This window comes from Thalassophryne amazonica, chromosome 14, assembly GCF_902500255.1.
Source record: "Thalassophryne amazonica chromosome 14, fThaAma1.1, whole genome shotgun sequence".
Lineage (NCBI taxonomy): Eukaryota > Metazoa > Chordata > Actinopteri > Batrachoidiformes > Batrachoididae > Thalassophryne > Thalassophryne amazonica.
Genome location: NC_047116.1, coordinates 49,750,540 through 49,772,429, shown reverse-complemented (window position 1 = coordinate 49,772,429; position 21,890 = coordinate 49,750,540). Strand labels below are relative to the sequence as shown.

At 40.3% G+C, this 21,890-nt stretch overlaps 1 protein-coding gene and 1 long non-coding RNA gene across 2 annotated transcripts in view; both read left to right on the top strand.

The window, feature by feature from the left end:
- LOC117524262 (collagen alpha-1(XVIII) chain-like) overlaps nt 1-8,867 on the top strand; it is a 33,276-nt gene extending 24,409 nt beyond the window's left edge. The window contains exons 2-3 of the mRNA XM_034186032.1: nt 8,465-8,806; nt 8,863-8,867. Coding sequence (XP_034041923.1) covers nt 8,465-8,806; nt 8,863-8,867 — 347 coding nt within the window. The remainder of the gene's footprint in view (nt 1-8,464; nt 8,807-8,862) is intronic.
- Nucleotides 8,868-8,906: 39 nt separating this feature from the next.
- LOC117525233 lies at nt 8,907-17,662 on the top strand. Its single transcript, XR_004565002.1, has 3 exons — nt 8,907-9,005; nt 11,811-11,894; nt 17,591-17,662. It is a non-coding gene; the product is annotated as an uncharacterized LOC117525233 (long non-coding RNA).
- The last annotated feature ends 4,228 nt before the right edge of the window (nt 17,663-21,890 follow it).

The window sequence follows — 21,890 nt, the reverse complement described above, 5'->3', positions numbered from 1 at the left end:
CAGAAAGCGGTTCCAAAAACAAAACAAATTTATTTCCCTTCTGTGCAATAACTGTGTACAACATAAATGTGCGGTTGTCTGGCAAGGTGAAGGACAGCGCGCTCTCCAGCGCCCAAATGGATCGAAGCCCGATGCTTCTGGACCCAGACTCACCGCCGAACACCCCCCAGGTGGACACGACAAACTGACTCTGTGAAGGATGGAAAAGGTGAGGTAAGTCAACAGCTACAACAAATATCCTTCAAAGGCATACACTATCAGCAACACATTCAGGTCTGAATTTAAGCTTTATGTAAATGAGCAGCCTCTCACAACAGGTGGAGGATCATCATTCCGTACGCCACGGCAGTGAGAAGCGAGCTGCACAATTCTCATCAATGTTCAAATATACTGCGTAACAAAATACCAAATTACTGTTAACATTTATTCAGACAATCATCACCTCTGATGTGTGCTGACAGCATGTGTCCCTCACCCGTCCTCCTTCACAGGCACGATGTGTCAAACCCAGGCGCGGTCCTCAGCGTCTCACAAACGAACGTCACAAAGTCGAGTTCCCGGCAATTCTGCTCGAATCACTCATGGCTTAAATGCAGAACGCCATCTCATTATCTGCTTCAGCTGAAAGTCTTTAAGTTTGCACGTGAGCATCATCCACAGGTGCTGCAAGTCATTAGGCCTGCACGTGAACATCCTCCACAAGTGCAGCCAATAATGAGGGTGAAGGACTCTTCTGCCAGCACCTTCTCCACAGACAAAAAACCAGTTTGCATACCACCTGGAGAGCAAAGAAAAGAAAACAACACCAAAATGTCCAGCCAAACCCCCCAACACACAACAGTTGGGGTTTTTCCGTAATTATTGTATGGCTTTGCCTTACAATATAAAGTGCCTTGGGGCAACTGTTTGTTGTGATTTGGCGCTATATGAATAAAATTGATTTGATTTGATTTGATTTGGTGTTAGATGATCGTGCATGTCAACTGGAATTTGGCTGACACCTGCCGCGAGAGGGTTCAATGGGCTCACACAGCGCACACTGTGTCTTTCAGCCACTGGTGTGTGCAGATAGTTGTAGCAACAGGTGTACGAGGCGTTGGGAGCAGCTACAATTTTACATGTTTTGCATACAGTTCGTGCTTCATGCGCACTTTATGTGCAATTCGACCAAATTCACCCTATGTGTGAAGTTGCCCTTAACATGTCTTAATATCAAGCACAGGTGACTTGGCTATGAGAATAATCTTAAATATTAAAATATTTCAACCACAAATGTTGTGTACATCAATATGCTTAAATCGTACCGCTTGTATTATTATTATTGTTTTGGATATTAAGGTCAGGAAGACATGCCATGAAACAGCCAGAAGGGTTTGGGGCATGGTTGGTTGTTCAGACTTATGACTTTGGGCCAGACAGAAATGATTTGATCAGGGTAATCATCTTGCTAATCTGTTGGATAGGAAGTTACTATTATTATATTTTTTTACTCTCATGCATGCAAGCCAAGATGCTACAGGCTGTCTTAGATGTTATCACCCTGGCACCTGTTACATGTTGGACTGTGGTTAACATTAGAGGATTGAAGCAAAAGCCTTGTTTGTTTTAGTAGGGTTTGATCAAGGGATATTTAAGAGCTGTCATTTTCTTTTTTATACTTTGGCAGGACTGATGGAAGTCATATATCTCACCTCTCCAGTGAATGACTTAATCATGTATATTGATTTTTAGTATTTTTCCACATATAAGTTTATTAAATTATTGCAGTCTTCCTCTCTGCCATTTCCTGTAATTTTTTTCTTTCTGATGTTGGCTAAATGATGAGATATAAAATATATCCTTATTATTCTGAATTCTCAGGGTGTTTGGTACGGTTATCCTTGTGAACCCTGGGACGATTTATGTTGTGATTTAGTAGGATATAAATTTAATTGAACTGAATTGAATACTTTCTTGATTTTTTGCTGGATTCATACTTCTTTGTAATATGTTTGCTCGTTTAAAAAAAAAATCTAGTAGACTCTGTCATAAATCTTCACAAATGTCGGTGTGAGTGGAACAGAGGGGGTCTGCATAATTAATGGTGGAAAGTATTTTTATTGCCGCCTTGTTACAACTTGACTGGGTCTTCTCTTTGCTCAGATTTTGTAGAAAGCATTTGCAGTCCTCACGCAGAATACAAAATGTTCAGACTCGTGTTTATGGTTGTTCAGCAGGCAAGAGGACTGCGAGTTCAACTGATTGCCTCGTGTTTTTGCTCTCAACATAGCCAGCTGACAGCCAGTGCTCAGGGCAGTGGGGAGGCTTTGAACCCAGTGATAGAACTTGTGTGTGAGTCACCAGGTGGTAACCCAAAGCATTTCTTCAAAGATTTCCAAACTATGTCGCGTGTTCTGCCAAAACAGTGATTTTCTTTTCAGAAAAAAAAAAACAAAAAACATAATTGATGGGAACCTAAAAGGTTCAGTTGAAGAAAAATCTAAAAAAAAACAAACAAAGCAGCTGAGTATCACATTGCTCTTTGTGTTGCTTTTATTTCCAAAATGATTCAGATTTGAATGCCGTGATCTCACCAGTGTTGCCAAGGGTGATGGCCTAGCTATTGGTTCTAGTATGTGTGGAACCATGATCTATAGCAGCTGGCACAGGTCTCAAGGGATGTCTTCAGGGATATTATTTATTGATATTTATCTCTACTGTTGTGCAGAAACCATATTGACAGATATTTTTGTATTTTTTAAAATATATTTTTTCAGTCACATAATACTCTGCAAAAACATTTTTACACGTTAATGTGTGCTCACCTGCAGTCACTCAAGATAAAGGGGAAGTTTGACATTTTTCAACATTTGCAATATTTTTAGCAATTTTGAGTTACATTTTCACTTGGGACAAAAACAGAATTAATCTATATATTGTTGTTCTATATATCTATATATTGTGCAAGTTGTTCTTCTGGAATAAGTTTCATTACTGGCACATTACTGATTACACTGTCACAGGCTAAATGGTTAATTGATGTAATGACATAGGTCAAGAAGAAAACATTCTGTAAACCACTTCTTGTTGCCATTGAATAGATAAAAGTACCATTCAAAAGTGTCCGGTAGCGTGGAGTAGCTCCCTATGGAGGTAAGCATGTGCAAATTTACGTCAATATTGTCAGTTAACTTTTTAAAATGTCCAGTTATACAGTTTGTTGCTTACCTTAGCCGAGCCATCCTCTGCAGTGATGCTGTACACTGTGACTGCAATTCATCTGCTGTGTCTTATGCCGCATTCTCACCAGACTCGACATGAGCGACGGCGGAGACAGGTTGCCATGTAATCCCTATGGAAGGACGCGTTGTGGCACCACAAAAGTCGAAGCCATGCAATGGGATGCGATGGACGCGAATGAAGCGACGCAAATGAAGCGATTTTGAGCAATAGGGGCGTTTGTGGCGCGATATTGCGTTGCATTGCGTCGCGTCGCTCTCTTCCCCAAGTTGCAAAAATCTGAACTTTTTCATAATGTCATGCCGCGATGACCAATCAGGGACTGATGTAGTGACGTGGAGATGTCTGGAGTTTATACTTGGTGTGGACATGTCCTGTCTCTGGCAGCCAGCCTGTGAGCAGGACTTATGTCCCTTTTGTCCTTTATTTCACAATTATGACAGAGTTTGAAGGGAGAGCGAGCAGCAGTACCGCAGAAGCAGCAGCCAGGTTCTTTTTTTTTTTACGTGCACGCACGAACGAATTGTCCGTGAAGATAATTTTATTAACTACACAGATGTATAATAAAACAAATGGGTGACTGGTTTATAACACAGTTATGACAGAGTTGGAGGGGAGAGCGAGGAACTGCAGTGGCAGAAAGTTTTTTTTTTTTTTTTAATTGTTCACATGTGTGCATGTGAATGGGACAGGAGGTCCTCAAACTGGGTCCTGGAGAGGTGGACGTACCGCTGAAAGCGGCAATCATTGAGACGCAGCTCCTGCAGCAAATAATGAAACTACCTAAATTGGGAACATCTCATGAGGATTTTGTGAACCCAGGGATGGTGCTGCTGGTGACGTATGTCAGCTTTCCACAACAAACAGAGCACAGCATGTTGTGAAAGTGTAGTGACACGGACCCACAACAGGGGGCGTAAATGAACGGACAATAGAAGGAGTTAAATTTGAACACTTTACTGTTGTGAATGCCACAACCAAACACAGCAGATTATAGAATAAATACAAAGTCAATGGATAAAGGTGTCGTTTGGGCAGGCTCGACGATAGGAGACGTCCGTCTAGAGAAGAACCGGAACCACACGATTTCCTCCGCCACCGAACCCGAAGGATACTGGAGCCGCCAGGTCCCGAGTCCCTCAGGTGGCCACCGTCTCCGCGTGTCAGATCTGGTACTGCTGGCGAAGAGCAAAGACAGTCAAGTGTGGGTGTGTGTACACCCAGTAACAACAACGATGGGAATTCCACCTCCACCTCAAATCACAGACTCGTGCAGCTCCTGTTTAACCAATTATCTGGTTGGGGTGTGAGGCGAAGCCGTCGCTAATCACACCAAATGCCAATCCAGCAGATAAGGAAACACCACAGGAAAACGGCTGCAAAAAGAGCTCAGATTATTTGTCAGAGTTGACGATAGCTGAGAAGTTACCTCCGTAGAAGAACGATATCTCGGTGACGTGGTGGAGGTGTCATCCTGCTTTTATCCGGGGTGAGTGCAGATGATCGGTGACAGCTGTCATAGTTGATGAGTGACAGCTGTCACCTCGGCTGTTCCTGTGAGACGGCAGCGCCCTCTCGTGCCTGAAGCCCACATTTCAGGCAAGGCGCCCTCTGGTGGTGGGCCAGCAGTACCTCCTCTTCTGGCGGCCCACACAACAACAGCAACTCGCTTTGTGTGATCAAGGTCCGCCATGTTTGCTTCATGGCAGGCGGAATGGAAGCTCCTCCAATTTGTTGATCCATTGGGGCAAATTTTTGCAGTGAAAGCAGAGCGATACACCGTGCGATGGTGGCGCGTCCATCGCCAGGTGAGGGAGGCGAATTTGTGGGGTTGCGTGGCGTCCGGTGTGAACGCGGAATTACAGAACAAGCATAAGTACATGCTATAAAATAAATATAGTGGTGGCCTTGTTGGACATTAGAACTAGAAATTGAATATAAAAGACACTTACACACAAGCTCATTTCAAGCCATAAATAACTTCAAAACCACATGTATGTTAAGAGCAGAGTTGCCCATTTTTTGTTTCATTTGAAGGGTCACAGGTAAATGTGGATGGAGGGCTAAAAGTAAATATTCTGTGAATTTTATGTATTGTGTTTTATAGAAAATTAACTTTCTAAATATACAATCCAAAATCAGAAAAAAAAATGCTGATTGCATTTAGCACTTTGTCATATTGCTATTCCATCTCACAACAAACACTTCAGTCATTTTGGCATGAACACTAAGCGTTGAAGTTTTTGGGTGTTATTTTGTTTCATTCCTTCTGTAAACACATTGTCAGTGTTGCCTTTATATCATTTTAAAATTCCCCACACATTCTATATTAGGGACAGGTCAGGACGGCAGGCAGGCCAATACAATATCTGTATTGTCTTTTCCGCAGCCATGTATAGGCTTATGGGCCCTTTTATTCTAATGATGTACACGATGAATGCTTTTGTTGTTACTGTGTTAAAGCTATATGGCCTTGGAAAGGTACATACATTTTCAGAAAGTTCACCAAATTAGAGGGCAATCATTCAAATTTGCATATGTTAAAAGCAAAACCTTAAAAGCTGCTCTTACTACATAGCCAGTGTTTATTCATGATAATCTAACATTAAATGCAGAGGTGTTGTTGCTTAAAGCTAAAGGGCCTTTCAAATTTCATAAAATGGAGAAAATTTTGTTTCTACTGAAATCCAAGCATTATAATAATCTATGTTATAATAGCCAAGTGTCCTCCGTGTGCATGTATGCGTGCATGTGTCTGTATGGCTTTGATCACAAATAAACTGGGGAAACAACCGTTTGGTATGTTGATGTATTTTGGGTCAAGGATGAATGCTGCAAAAATGGAAAATTGATCGGACTAAGATTTTTGGAGAAATTGGGGATATTAGCTAACAACAGTGAACAATAGACGTTGTGCTGCAATACACCAGGGGAATTCTGGGTTTTGGGGTTTTAAATGTTTTATAAAATGTTTCATGTTAGTTTAAAAGTGTTGTTAGTGTTACTGATTTATTGTGGTTTTGTAGTTCAATTGGTTTTGTAGGTTTAGTTAAGTGTCATGTTACCATTACCATGAGTGGGAAGTGCAGTGCGTTTGATGTTTTCGACCACTGTCTCTGTTTGTTGGTGTTCTGCATTCTACTTGGGGCAGAATACAGAAAAGACAAAAAAGTCTGGCTCGGTTTTTGTTCTTCTGCGCAGCTTGCCACAATATATTAAAAGCGAAGTGGTGTCCTTGTACATGTATGCATGCATGTGTTCAACTTCAGTCACAGACAAACTGGGGAGAGCTGACATTTGTCTTTTCGTATTCTTTTGAATTTTGGGTCAAAGATGAATGCCGCCAAAACAGAATGTTGATAGGACTAATATTTTTAGACAAACTATGGATATTAACCAACACTGAAAAATGTGTGTTGATAATTACATTCTGGTCTCACACGCCATTCCAGCAGGGGGCGGTAAATCATCTATATATTAAAAACGAACTGGGGTCTGTGTATGTGTATGCATGCATGCATGATTTTTTTTTTTAGTAAGTAATAATTGTAAACATGTTAAAAATACATTGATGACACAAGAACGTGAAAACACTTATTTCCATTGTGGTCCATTCAAAAATCAAATGACAAAAGTAATAATAAAATAAGCAATTCATAAATACATTAAGACAGTAAAATTAAGATTAACAAATTGCATAATTAACAAGAATACAAGGGTTGAGTTCTTCCTCTAAAATCTAATCTTACATTAACATAAGATTTCATGTAATTCGCTTTCAAATCTACCAAATGTTGGTCATAGCATGTGATCCCTTAAATTTCTCCAACTCAAGGACAGTATCATATTATGAATCTATTATCTAAATCAGGGGTATTCAACTCGATCCAGAAAGCGCTGAGAGGGTGCAGATTTTTCTTTGCAGCCACCCATTCCACCAGGTGATTTCACTGATTAACTGATTCCGTCTGCTCAATGTGATGTTAATCAGTGAAATCACCTGCTGGAGCGGGTGGCTGCAAAGAAAACCTGCACCCTCTCGGCTCTTTCTGGATCGAGTTGAATACCCCTGATCTAAATGACAAGGAATAAAATTATGGTGGTGCCAAAGAAAACTGTTTTTATGACTTAAATCTTAACAAACCCAGTGAGCACAATACCTTTAACAGACTGCAGGGAGTGGACTCACATATTTAGGCTTTTTTCATGTCTATGAATACGTTCATTCTATCTTTTATTATTTTTTCAAAGGTTTGTGTAATTTTAGTTACTGTTGTTTTTTGTTATTTTTGTTTTGGATTGATTTGTTTTTTTTGGTTGGGGTGGGTCATTTTTGGAAAAATACTGCAAAGGCATGAGAAGGAAGGTGATGGGGACAAACACCTGGCCTGGCAATGAATCTCTTGGGTCATAGTGAAATGCTCCTTGCAGCATATGTTCATTGGCCTAGCTTGTCCAACACAAATGTTCCTTGAAAAGCTATTATCAAAGGTATTAAAAATTTGACAAGTGCTCAAAAATGGTTTTTATTTTGATGTGAAGGTTTTCTCATGTTCATCAGGGGCAATTGAGAAGGTTTTAGCCTTACCCAGAAAAAGTATGATGTGGTTGGGGGAGGTGATGGTCTAGTGGTTAAGGTGTTCAAATCCCAGCCTGACTGGAAAATCACAAGGACCCTTGGGCAAGGTCTTTAATCCCCTATTGCTCTTGGTGTGTAGTGAGTGCCTTGTATGGCAGCACCCCCACATCAGGGTGAATGTGAGGCATTATTTGTAAAGTGCTTTGAGCGTCTGATGCAGATGGAAAAGCGCAATATAAATGCAGCCCATTTACCATTTATTTTTCCATCATTTGAATTCTGAAAAACCACCATTTCTCCAATGAGTGCCAAGGTTTTGGCTCACTTTGGAGAAATGTTGGTATCTCAGAATGCATGCCCTGCCTATCCTGCGTCAGACTCAAACTTCTAAATCACTCCTTGTACTATGAATTATGTGTTTATTTTGTATTTATCTTGTCTTTTGCAAACCGTGTCACTGATATGAGTGTACTACTAGTGCAAAGAGAACTCAAAATAGAATAGTCTTATACGAGTTACAACCGTTGTTGTTGCATCCACTAGACCTGTTCAATCAACCACCAAAACCTATTAATGCCTTGTCTAACTTCAGTCTATGACATGCTGCCCTCCCTTTTAACACACATTGAATTATGTGGTCTCACATCATGTTTCTCTTCCATGTAGAACAAAGTGGAGTCTCCCTGCTGCAGCTGATTGGGGATCCTCCACCAGATGAAATCACTCAAATCTATGGTCCCAACAATATTCCAGGCTACGTATTTGGTCCTGATGCCAACACAGGACAGTTGGCCCGCACCCACCTGCCCAGCCCCTTCTATCGAGACTTTGCACTCATCTTCCACCTGAAACCAACCACTGACAAGGGTGGCATCATTTTCTCTATCACAAATGCCGAACAGAGAATCATGTATGTGGGTGTTAAACTGTCAGACGTTCAGGGTGGCAACCAGAATGTCATCCTATACTACACAAACCTGACTCGCAGCAGTCTTCTGAGGCAGCCAGGTTCCTCGTGCCCTCCCATGAGGGACACATGGACTCGTTTTGCCATTGCTGTGAAGGATGACAAGGTGATGTTCTACCTCAACTGTGATGCAGACGCTCAGTGATGCGACTAGAGCGGAACCCGGATGAGATGGACCTAGAGCCCGATGCTGGGGTCTTTGTTGGGCAAGCTGGGGGCGCTGATCCTGATAAATTCCTGGTGAGTACACAGTTTGACTGTGTAAATCAGCCTATTAAAAAATAATGGGAACAAAGTATAATGTAGAAAAACTATACAGTACTATATTTGAAATATCAAAGCTCTGCCATGGTAGTTTTGCAATGCAGCCAGTATTCGGTTTCACAAAAATTCTACCCCCTAAAACCAAAAAAAGGTGGTGTTGGTGGGGCAATATATACAGGGGGTATAAGAGGAGGTAATTAGAGATTTTAAAACTACATTGTATTTGTCAATTATGTGGTTGACCCCACTTTGTTAATTCGGGTAGTTTTAAACAAAGGATTTGCTACTGCCGATATATAATACATCAAAGCCATTAGTATGGCAAAATGGGTGGTATCATCTTTAGAGTTTGCTCACAGATCTCTAGTTTTGAACTGTCATAGACCCGGAGCTCCTACAGTGTCATGTTTGGGGAAAGCTGAGCATGTTTTGCTGTTTCATAGTCAAACGTGAAACAGAATCTGTCATGCCTGACTCACTCTTATGACTTGATTGGTCAAATTGGCCTCTCTAAACCATAATATAAATACCTCTATTGCCTCATGATCTTGTTGGCCATAGTCTCCAAGTAACTGGAAGGCCTGACCACTTGAAATATTGCTGTCCGTTGGTTTTTACCTGCCTCAAATCCAGTAATTGAGCAAACTAATGACCCTAAGCAGAAAATAGATGCTCACCCACAATTTAACTGACCTGTGAAACCAAGCACTTAAATAATGCCCCTCATTATTTTGTGCATACAACTAATTATTTTGAAAGATGAAACATGTCAAGTAAGATAATGTCATTTCACACACACATCTTCAACCCGCTTTTCTAATATCGGGTCACAGGGGGCTGGGGCCTGTCCCAGCAGTCATAGGGCGTGAGGCGTGGTGCACCCTGGACAGGATGCCAGTCTGTCGTCAGTCTGTCGCATTCACACTCGCACTCACACCTATGAATAAATTAAAGTTTCCAGTTCACCTAACCTGCATGTCTTTGGATGTGGGAGGAAGCCGGAGCACGCGGAGGGAACCCACGCAAATGTAGGGACAACATGTAAACTACACACAGAAAGGCCACAGGTGGAAATTGATCCCATGACTTTCTAATAGTGCTAACGATTAATCTACAGTGCTGCTCAATGGCATTTGACATTAAATAAAAAATCAAATGCAAAGATCCAAACTGATAATAGTTAAACATAAGCTTTGTCACCAGTCTTGGTGGAAAAACGTGTAATAACTCATAATTGCTTGGGTACTTTTCAGGCTTAAGTGATTATTTGCCTACCTTTAGATCAGCAGTCACCAACCCTGTTCCTGGAGAGCACCTACCCTGCATGTTTTCCACGTCTACCTACTGAAGTCACACCTGATTTTTAAAACTGGGGTTTTACAGCTCTTGATTGGCTGACAACACCTGATCAAGTTAATTGCCTGGAAGTGGAACAGGGACAGTAAAGGTACCTTGACCCTTGCACAAACTTGATCCCTGCACTGGCATGCAATCTTGAGTAAACTCATCATAAACTGTTGTAAACTGTGCATGGCTGCATGCCAGTGTGCAAAGAAAATTTTGAAATGTTCAAAATTTCTGGCGTGCATAAATTTCTCACCACTTGAGTGAACTAGCTGTGAACATTGTGCAGCCTGTTCAAAAACACTGCATGTCAAAGCGTCGTGAATACTTTCTAAATGCACTTTATGATTATGATTTACTGATAATTTAACCAAGTGATAATGAAATAATCATAAAATAATCAGTCAACTAATAAATAATTGCTACATAACAGCCTAATTAATGAAACAAAACTGTAATCAATAGTTAATCGATAACCAAAAAAAAAAAATCATTACTTTCTGCCCAAATAGTTTTACATTTTAATTTTGTCCAAATTGCTTGTCTTGCTTTTGGAAATTTCACTTTCTTCCCAGCTGAAGTTTTCATCTTATTTTTCCACTCTCTATTTGTTTTGATCCTTTGTATTACAGAAATTTTCCAAAGATCCTGTTGTTTGATGTTTTGTCAGTAAGATGTAAATGATCAAAGATTAATTTGAAAAAGATCTGTTCTCTGTGGTTTGGACTGTTATGTGCATCTGAGTGCATGGCCCAAAGTTAAATAGTTCTGTTGATTAAATTTTTCACCTAACTGAATCCCCAGCAAGACAGATTTGTATCTACATATTTGCACAATGCATTTATAAAACAGGCTTTATTTTTCTTTGCTTCTCAACCATCAAAGTCTTGAGCACTAAAATAAGCAGCACTGATATTTTTGGTCGTTTTTTTGGTCCTAAATTGTATTTGAGACCAGACTGACTTTGACTGTGAGAACATCAACATTTAAAGCTCTCAGTTCCAGAGTGATCATAACAAGCTGTCTCAATAAATTAAATGTTAAAAGTGGCAACATTATAAGGTCATTGAGCCTTTGCTGTTTATCATCAAAGTTTAAACAGAAAAAGTTTGGAATATTTTTCTCATGACGTAAATGTTTTAAGAGTCCTCTTCGTGCCACATTTGTGGCCTTTCATGCTGCCTGTGAATCTCCAGTATGGAAACATACATCAGATAATGTGTGTGGGACAGAGACAGCAGCACTTCACAGGCAGACGCTCAAAGCAGAGACATCAATAAACCCTCTGATTATGGGGAATTCCCTGAAAAATGTTAACAAACTCTATCAGCAAGATTTGAGATAAGTACTTGATACTCATTTGTGAACACATACAGTTCCGGTGTATTAGTCAGTATATCACAAATGCCAAAAGACCATGTCTGTGTTTTGTAACAGGGGGAGATTGGCGAGCTCAGGGTGGTGAGAGACCCCCTCGCTGCTGAGAGACACTGTGAAGAAGATGAAGATGACTCAGATATAGTGAGTATCAGCTGTAACTATTGTCATATTTGGAAATAATTGGCCCCTTGTAATTTAATTACCATAATTCTTCTATGTGGGAAAACCTTTTCAAAAAAATCCACAAGGCCGCTTAGTTAGACTTCATTTTTATGTCATTAATAAATACAAATATTATAGTGCAGTATGATAAACCCGTCCTTTGTCTATTGCATCATAAGTTATACAGCTTTATGGTGAAGTGGAGCAGAAAAGGGATTTCTAAAAACTAAGATGTGAAATTTCAACTAGTTTGCTAGAAGGCACATGGGAGACTTCAGCCTCGATTTGATCTGAGTTCTGTTAAATCATTCTTGGTTTCACTTCAATGTGACATTGGTGATGCAACAGACAAATTTTGCACCTTTCCCAGTTCCTCCAGTTGCAGCCACAGAAGCCTGTAACTCCTTGTCTGGGTGTCTTGATGACTCCTCATTCATCTCTTTCTTGCACTTTATTTCAGAACTGCCTATCCCAAATAGATTTAACAAACAGTACCATGTGGTTGGTATGTCTTAATGATGGATATAAATGAAGTACAAAACACATTCAGTGAATGGAAATGTTCATGTATCCATCTCCTGACTTGTCTAAAGAAAACTGGGGCTGGAAAAGTGACCATTTTGTGTTGACTGCATGGCATCAAATAGTCTTTGTGTACGTCATCAGACTGTGTGTGCTTGATACCTTCATGATGTACAACTTGCTTTGACATACTGCCTTTTTACTTACTATATTTAAAATTAGTCTGACCTTAAAGAGATTAAAAAAATTCTTGCCATTTTTTTTTGTGAGATCTACTATTAAATATTATCTATAATTTATTGCTGCCAGTTACATTATTAATGAGTTGTCATTATTTTTTTTAACAGATACTAGAGAATAGCCATTTAAGAGCTGATTCTGACTACCCACACTAACACAGGTGTCTCACTGCAGCCCACCAGCAGCCATCACTGTTATTTGGCAAAACATCATCTTCGCAGCTGTTCTGTCCGCTCATGATCAAAGAACCACAGTCTCATTCTTCCAGACAGAATATGTTTTAAGATTTTACTTCTTGCTATCAACATGTCTTCAAATGCTGTTTGGATAAAGTGGAAAAATACATCCAAAGTGGAAATGACAGGTTCCTGATCTGTGGTTGTGCCTTTCATCTCAGATAATAATCACACACAGTTGTTTTCCTCTATAAAGAAACTGTTAATGTACCAGGTTGTCTCCTGTCCTTCAAAGGACTCAAAGAAAATGTTAGATATAAGAATTTTGTATTGGAATTAATGCAAAGTTGTTACATATTTCCCGACTGACCATCTAGCATTTGCTTCCTACTTCATGGAAGTAATGCCACTATGCCCTACAACTAGTAGTTATTGGTCTTTGTGAATTTCCATGTAGCATGGCTTCGTCTTTGGTGCCATGATCCACTGGAGAAATGCACAAGTAAATGGACAGGTCAAACACAATGAGAACCAAGAGAGGAAACACCATTGATTAAACCAACAAGGAACAAGAGAAATAAAGTCAGACAATGACTAGCAAATAAAAGACATAGCACAAACTGACACAGCAGGAACAGAAACACATGACCACTTCAACAAAACAGCACATATAAGTCAGCAAAAGCCATGGCAATCAACGAAGAAAACAGACATGAAACCATGTTTGGTTCCTTTATATTGTAGCAAGCAGAGGAATGTTTCATTCTGAAGTAGAATCAACAAGTGCAAGAACTTCAGGACAATTGTAAATAATTCTGATTTACATTTTAAAGATGCAATTTTTGGGGCTTTGTGTTTATAATGTGTGGTGTTAAAATGCAGAGATGTGTAAATGGTAAATGGACTGCATTTATATAGTGCTTTTCCATCTGCATCAGACGCTCAAAACACTTTACACATCAATGCCTCACATTCACCCCAATGTCAGGCTGCTACCATGCAAGCACCCACTACACACCAGGAGCAACTAGGGGATTAAGGACCTTGCCAAGGGCCCTTAGTGATTTTCTGGTCAGGCTGGGATTTGAACCTCAAGCCCAACACTTAACCACAAGACCATCACCAATGTGTAGCTTACACATTGGCATTAAATCGCACCTGAGTGAATGTTTACTTGTTCTGGTGTATTTTCTGTCCGTTGAGGAACAAAGGCCATACTCTTGGTATCTCTTGGCGTATGAGACGTGAATCAACCCCCTGTCCACATGCCTCCTGTTGGGTTACAGTTAGCTTCCCAATAGAAAAAATAGCAAAACAACAAACTCACGTGATAATCACCAACTCCAACCCAATCCATCTGCAAGGATACATGGTCATCCTGGAGTGCATTGCCCACCATCCTGAGGTCAGCATCATCAGGATAATCTGGAACACAATTTTGGACGGTTCATAATTTTGTTGTTGCAGAAGGTCATTATGCTCTCCTAGAAGTGGGATAATCATCCATACATTATAAACAACAAACACTCCACAAACCAGCATCAAATATGTTTAACATCCTCATTGAAGACAACTTTGGATGCTGTAGCTCCTCTGAAAAGAGAGCTTTAATCAGAATTGCCTGACTCCGTGGTATACTCACAAACTCGCAGCTTTAAGCAGATAACCCGTAAGTTGGAGAGGAAATGGCGTCTCACTAATTTAGAAGATCTTCACTTAGCCTGGAAAAGAGTCTGTTGCTCTATAAAAAGCCCTCCGTAAAGCTAGGACATCTTACTACTCATCACTAATTGAAGAAAAAAGAACAACCCCAGGTTTCTTTTCAGCACTGTAGCCAGGCTGACAAAGAGTCAGAGCTCTATTGAGCCGAGTATTCCTTAACTTTAACTAGTAATGACTTTGTGACTTTCTTTGCTAATAAAATTTTAACTATTAGAGAAAAAAATACTCATAACCATCCCAAGATGTATCGTTATCTTTGGCTGCTTCAGTGATGCCGGTATTGTTTAGACTCTTTCTCCTCAGATTGTTCTGTCTGAGTTATTTTCATTAGTTACTTCATCCCAACCATCAACATGTCTATTAGACCCCATTCCTACCAGGCTGCTCAAGGAAGCCCTACATTATTTAATGCTTCGATCTTAAATATGATCAATCTATCTTTATTAGTGGCTATGTACCACAGGCTTTTAAGGTGGCAGTAATTAAAACATTACTTAAAAAGCCATCACTTGACCCAGCTATCTTAGCTAATTATAGGCCAATCTCCAACCTTCCTTTTCTCTCAAAATTCTTGAAAGGGTAGTTGTAAAACAGCTAACTGATCATCTGCAGAGGAATGGTCTATTTGAAGAGTTCAGTCAGGTTTTAGAATTCATCATAGTACAGAAACAGCATTAGTGAAGGTTACAAATGATCTTCTTATGGCCTCAGACAGTGGACTCATCTCTGTGCTTGTTCTGTTAGACCTCAGTGCTGCTTTTGATACTGTTGACCATAAAATTTTATTACAGAGATTAGAGCATGCCACAGGTATTAAAGGCACTGCGCTGCGGTGGTTTGAATCATATTTATCTAATAGATTACAATTTGTTCATGTAAATGGGGAATCTTCTTCACAGACTAAGGTTAATTATGGAGTTCCACAGGTTCTGTGCTAGGACCAATTTTATTCACTTTATACATGCTTCCCTTAGGCAGTATTATTAGACGGCATTGCTTAAATTTTCATTGTTACGCAGATGATACCCAGCTTTATCTATCCATGAATCTAGAGGACACACACCAATTAGCTAAACTACAGGATTGTCTTACAGACATAAAGACATGGATGACCTCTAATTTCCTGCTTTTAAACTCAGATAAAACTGAAGTTATTGTACTTGGCCCCACAAATCTTAGAAACATGGTGTCTAACCAGATCCTTACTCTGGATGGCATTACCCTGACCTCTAGTAATACTGTGAGAAATCTTGGAGTCATTTTTGATCAGGATATGTCATTCAAAGCGCATATTAAACAAATATGTAGGACTGCTTTTTTGCATTTACGCAATATCTCTAAAATCAGAAAGGTCTTGTCTCAGAGTGATGCTGAAAACTAATTCATGCATTTATTTCCTCTAGGCTGGACTATTGTAATTCATTATTATCAGGTTGTCCTAAAAGTTCCCTAAAAAGCCTTCAGTTAATTCAAAATGCTGCAGCTAGAGTACTGACGGGGACTAGAAGGAGAGAGCATATCTCACCCATATTGGCCTCTCTTCATTGGCTTCCTGTTAATTCTAGAATAGAATTTAAAATTCTTCTTTACTTATAAGGTTTTGAATAATCAGGTCCCATCTTATCTTAGGGACCTCGTAGTACCATATCACCCAATAGAGCGCTTCGCTCTCAGACTGCAGGCTTACTTGTAGTTCCTAGGGTTTGTAAGAGTAGAATGGGAGGCAGAGCCTTCAGCTTTCAGGCTCCTCTCCTGTGGAACCAACTCCCAATTCAGATCAGGGAGACAGACACCCTCTCTACTTTTAAGATTAGGCTTAAAACTTTCCTTTTTGCTAAAGCTTATAGTTAGGGCTGGATCAGGTGACCCTGAACCATCCCTTAGTTATGCTGCTATAGACGTAGACTGCTGGGGGGTTCCCATGATGCACTGTTTCTTTCTCTTTTTGCTCTGTATGCACCACTCTGCATTTAATCATTAGTGATTGATCTCTGCTCCCCTCCACAGCATGTCTTTTTCCTGGTTCTCTCACTCAGCCCCAACCAGTCCCAGCAGAAGACTGCCCCTCCCTGAGCCTGGTTCTGCTGGAGGTTTCTTCCTGTTAAAAGGGAGTTTTTCCTTCCCACTGTCGCCAAGTGCTTGCTCACAGGGGGTCGTTTTGACCGTTGGGGTTTTTACGTAATTATTGTATGGCCTTGCCTTACAATATAAAGTGCCTTGGGGCAACTGTTGGTTGTGATTTGGCGCTATATAAATAAAATTGATTGATTGATTGATTGAAATATGAATAAATAACACTGTAAACCCCATTTATTTCCCCGTTATTTACAGTTCTTCAAGACATTTGCACTTGCTGGTTCTTGGTGAATTTGTCTTCTGTCCAACACAATATGGTTTGGTTTAAGGCACCAACTTACCAACAATATTTTGTGCATTTATGAATTACAATATGCCCATTCCAGTGTGTGTGTGTGTGTGTGTGTGTGTGTGTTTAGGCTAGACTTTGTCAGACAGTACGTGGGCAATATGCACTTAAAATGTGTGATTTTTTAATGCCTCATAAATCAGAAATTTAGACTTGTAGACATGCTAAATGCATGTCTACAACAAGTCTAAATTTCTGATGTGGAAAGAAAGTCTCTAATGTGCATATATTGCTTCAGTGTGAAGATATTGTGAGCTCCAAATTTAGAAAGAATTTTAAAAATACAATTTCTAGCAAGGTCTAACTCAGCAAATATGGAACTGTAAGCCAAGCAGTTAAAGACAGAATGGCTTCGAACCATGCCTGAAATTTTCAAGCATTTAGTATTTCTAAAATCTGACGATTAGACATGGAAGTGCCCTGCTTATAAAACATAACAGTAACTACAAAGAGTTTATGATCATTCAGTTGAACTAAATTTTCAGATACTACAGGTTAGCAGCTGTCTCCATATCGGATAAAAAGTGGAAGAGCTTGTGGAAAGACAAAAGCTTTGGAATTAACTTTCAGTGTGTGACTGGTCTCTTCAGGCTTCAGGGGAAGGAAGCGGCTACAGAGAAATAACACCTGCAAAACCTGCTGTGGAGAAACATGAATGGACGGTATGTAACATCTTCTCTATCATTTAAGTTAATATTTTAAGGATTTGAAGAAAAATCACATGGTGCTCTTCTCACAGTTAAAGCCCTGTTTTAAGGAATATATAGTTTCAACAGATTTGTCATATCTGTGGGTCTTTTTATTTGTACAGGCACCAAATCATAGGTGCCTCATTCATAAAGTGATACAAAAGCATGATTAAAATTTTGGCAAAAGATAATCAACTTTATTAAAATGTGCACATCAACACAGGCATATAATTTATAATGTCACAATGTACTTGTCAATATGTGTATATAGAAAATCTTTAATCCTACTCTCAACACTGGATGATTGGCTGTAAGTATGCAATGCAAAACATTGAAAGAATATGTGAGGAAATTACATATCCAGCTGTTCCAGTGTGACTGAGCTCCAACTGCAGCCTTCTTCAGCCTTTCAGTGGTTCTGTAGTGTGTGCCACATGTTGGCGTACCAAGCAAAGGCATTATTTTAATGGCTCTCCTCGTCACTGTGGGTGCCACATGGCTTACAACAGAGATATCATATTTTCTTGACTATACTTTGCATTAATTCTACATGTTTGGATGGTTCTACAACTTGTATTTCAAAAGCATACTCTACGAACACAAAATGGCACCATCTAGCCTGCTCCCGTACACTGGTCTGAATGGGGAGGAGGGGTTGGGTCTGAGAGAGGAGCCCCTACTCAATACTCAACTTCTTTGCACTTAACAGGACATCTGCCACAGAGACAGACAGCATTTATTTAGGGCCCCATCACACATAACACGAAAGACGCAGAGACCAGAAGAAAATCCGCAAACCAAAAACGAAATGGGGAACCGCAAAACATTCCACCTGCTGTCAGGAGGGACGCACGGTCAGACAGGTGTGCACGATACTGTGGCGACAGTTTCATGCACGCTCGTGTTCGTGCGCATGAACACAGTGCAAGTACGTGGAAAGTCGCACACAAAGCAGCGGAACACAAATTAATAAAACACCATAATTTATAAGACTTAACCCTCTGGAGTCGTTTGACGCGGATCTGTGTCAAAAGTCACATGACCGAATAAAGTGTTCCTGCCACCAAATTCCCCATGCTTTCAGTTTCAATTTGAATGTTTGTTGAAAGTGCAGTATTCAACCTTTAAACCAGTTTTTAAATTTTGTTGATTGACTCAGTAAAACTTGAATATGATAATAATTTTCGGAAGGTTTTTGCTTCGTTATTACGGTAATATGTGTGGAGCTGGACTTCTCTCTCTTTCTGTCTTTGCTTTTCTGCCTGCAGCAGTTTCAAGGTGAAAGAAACCATGATGGTCCCTTTATGATTTGGTGTTAAACGCATGCTCTAAACTAAACCAAACGTATTTGATTACAGAGGGGCTGCATTCACCGCGCGCATGTTTTCCTAATTTCTCTGCTGTGGCTGGGGTTGGGGTGGAGGGTGAGAAAAAACATATTCTCCTTTATCATTGGTGGAAAAACACATGACGTAAACCAATCAAAACCACCATTTCCATGTGGATTGTTGGTGGACCCCACATGGGATTGTTCTTGAGGAAAAAAAAAGCCATCCATCATCCATTTTCTTCCGCTTTATCGGGTCGGGTCGGGGGGCAGCAGCTCAAGCAAATCCCCATCCACACACACCTCCCCCAGCTCCTCCGGGGGAACCCCAAGGCGTTCCCAAGCCAGCCGAGAGATGTAATCCTTTCAGCGTGTCCTGGGTCTCTCCGGGGCTCCTCCCAATGGGACGTGCCTGGAACACCTCTCCAGCGAGGCGTCCAGGGGGCATCCGGAAAAAGATGCCGAGCACCTCAACTGACTCCTTTCGATGTGGAGGAGCAGCGGCTCGACTCCGAGTCCCCCGTGTGACGAGCTCCTCACCCTATCTTAAGGGAGCGCCCAGCCACCCTGCAGGCAAGTTCTCGCACTTAGAAATCATGGAGGGTCTGAAATCTTCATCTTAGGTGTATGTCCACTGTGAGAGACATAATCTAAAAAAAAAAAAAAAAAAAAAAAAAATCTGGAGATCACAATGTATGATTTTTTTTTTTAAATAATTTATTTGTATGTTACTGCTGCAAAAAAGTATTTGAACACCTATGAAATCAGTGTTAATATTTGGTACAGTAGCCTTTGTTTGCAATTACAGAGGTCAAACATTTCCTGTAGTTTTTCCACCAGGTTTGCACACACTGCAGCAGGGATGTTGGTCCACTCCTCCATACAGATCATCTCCAAATCTTTCAGGTTTCAAGTTTCAGCTTTCTCCTAAGATTTTCAGCTCAAGTCTGGAGACTGGCTCGGCCACTCCAGGACCTTGAAGTGCTTGTTACGGAGCCCCTCCTTAGTTGCCCTGGCTGTGGTTTGGGGTCATTGTCATGCTGGAAGACCCAGCCACGATCCATCTTCAGTGCTCTGACTGAGGGAAGGAGGTTGTTTGCCAAAATCTCACAATACATGACCCCAGCATCCTTCCTTCAATATGGTGCAGTCGTCCTGTCCCCTTTGCAGAAAGCACCCCAAAACTTAAGCTTCCACCCCCATGCTTCACAGTTGGGATGGGTTCTTGGGGTTGTTCTCATCCGCTAAACACGGCGAGTGGAGTTGATACCAAAAAGCTCTATTTTGGTCACATCTGACCACATGACCTTCTCCCATGCCTCCTCTGGATCATCCAGATGGTCACTGGTGAACTTCAAATGGGCCTGGACATGTGCTGGCTTGAGCAGGGGGACCTTGCTACCCTGCAAGATTTTAAACCATGACAACATCATGTGTTACTAATGTAATCTTTGTGACTGTGGTCCCAGCTGTCTTCAGGTCATTGACCAGGTCCTCCTGTGTAGTTCTGAGCTTTCTCAGAATCATCCTCACCCCACAAAGTGAGAGCTTGCATGAAATCCCAGATCGAGGGAGATTGACAGTCATCTTGTGTTTCTTCCACTTTCTAATAAATAATCATAACAGTTGTTGTCTTCTACCAAGCGCCTTGCTTGTTGTCCTGTAGTCCATCCCAGTCTTGTGCAGGTCTACAGTTTTGTCCCTGGTGTCTTTAGACAACTCTTTGGTCTTGGCTATGGTGGACAGGTTGGAGTGTGATTGATTGAGTGTGTTGAACAGGTGTCTTTTATACAGGTAACAAGTTCAAACAGGTGCAATTAATACAGGTAAAGAGTGCGTAATAAGAGGGCTTCTTAAAAAAAAATTAACAGGTCTGTGTGAGCTAGAATTCTTGCTGATTGGTAGGGGTTCAAATACTTATTTGCAGCAGTAACATACAAATAAATTATTAAAAAATCATACATTGTGGTTTCCGGCTTTTATTTTTTTAGATTACGTCTCTCACCGTGGACATGCACCTAAGATGAAAATTTCAGACCCCTCCATGATTTCTAAGTGGGAGAACTATTTTATATATATATATATAAAATCTTTGTTACAGCCTTACTTTAAAGCCAAAAGAAACACGGCATCAGGCCAAAACATGGAAGCGTGTAGAAATGTACCTGAGTCAGGGCCAATGCGCCAGGTTCCAATTGCGGCCTCTTTTGGCTACCCTGGATCTGTTCAGTAATTCTGCCCTTCAGCATATTTGTAAAATAAAAATACTACTCTATCATTCTGGGAGGGGGATTTGTCCGTGCCATCAGTCTTATAGCCATCATTATTAACTACCAATACTTCATTAATTTGTCATCAAATGTCAATATAATGCTAGTATTAATATGTTGCATAACTTGACAATTAGGTAACAGTTCAAAAACTGTTTTAATAACACTAACCCAAAATCGTTATCAGATCAAATCGAAATGGATTGAATCTAACTGAATCGAAATAATTATTTCTGAATCTTAAGAATTGGAATGAAATCAATTCCTGAAATTTGAATCGATCCCAGCTCTACTTTTGAAACTTTATCAACTCATATGAATTGTTTTTTGAAATAGGAATATAAATTCACATATGTATGTGTGTGTATAGTTCTACCTAGAATTTTATTACTTGTAGTTCGATAACATTATCAGATGGACTATGCACATTCACCCTCATCTGAATCAACCTGCACTTATTATTTTCACAGACCATGGGTGAACGTCCCACTGCTCTATGGGATACATTCTGTTGCTAGAGCCTGTGCATGCACAAATACAACTGTTAACTGATAAACAATGATTAAAAAGTGCTAAACATAACTGGCAGGTATCCCAATACCCG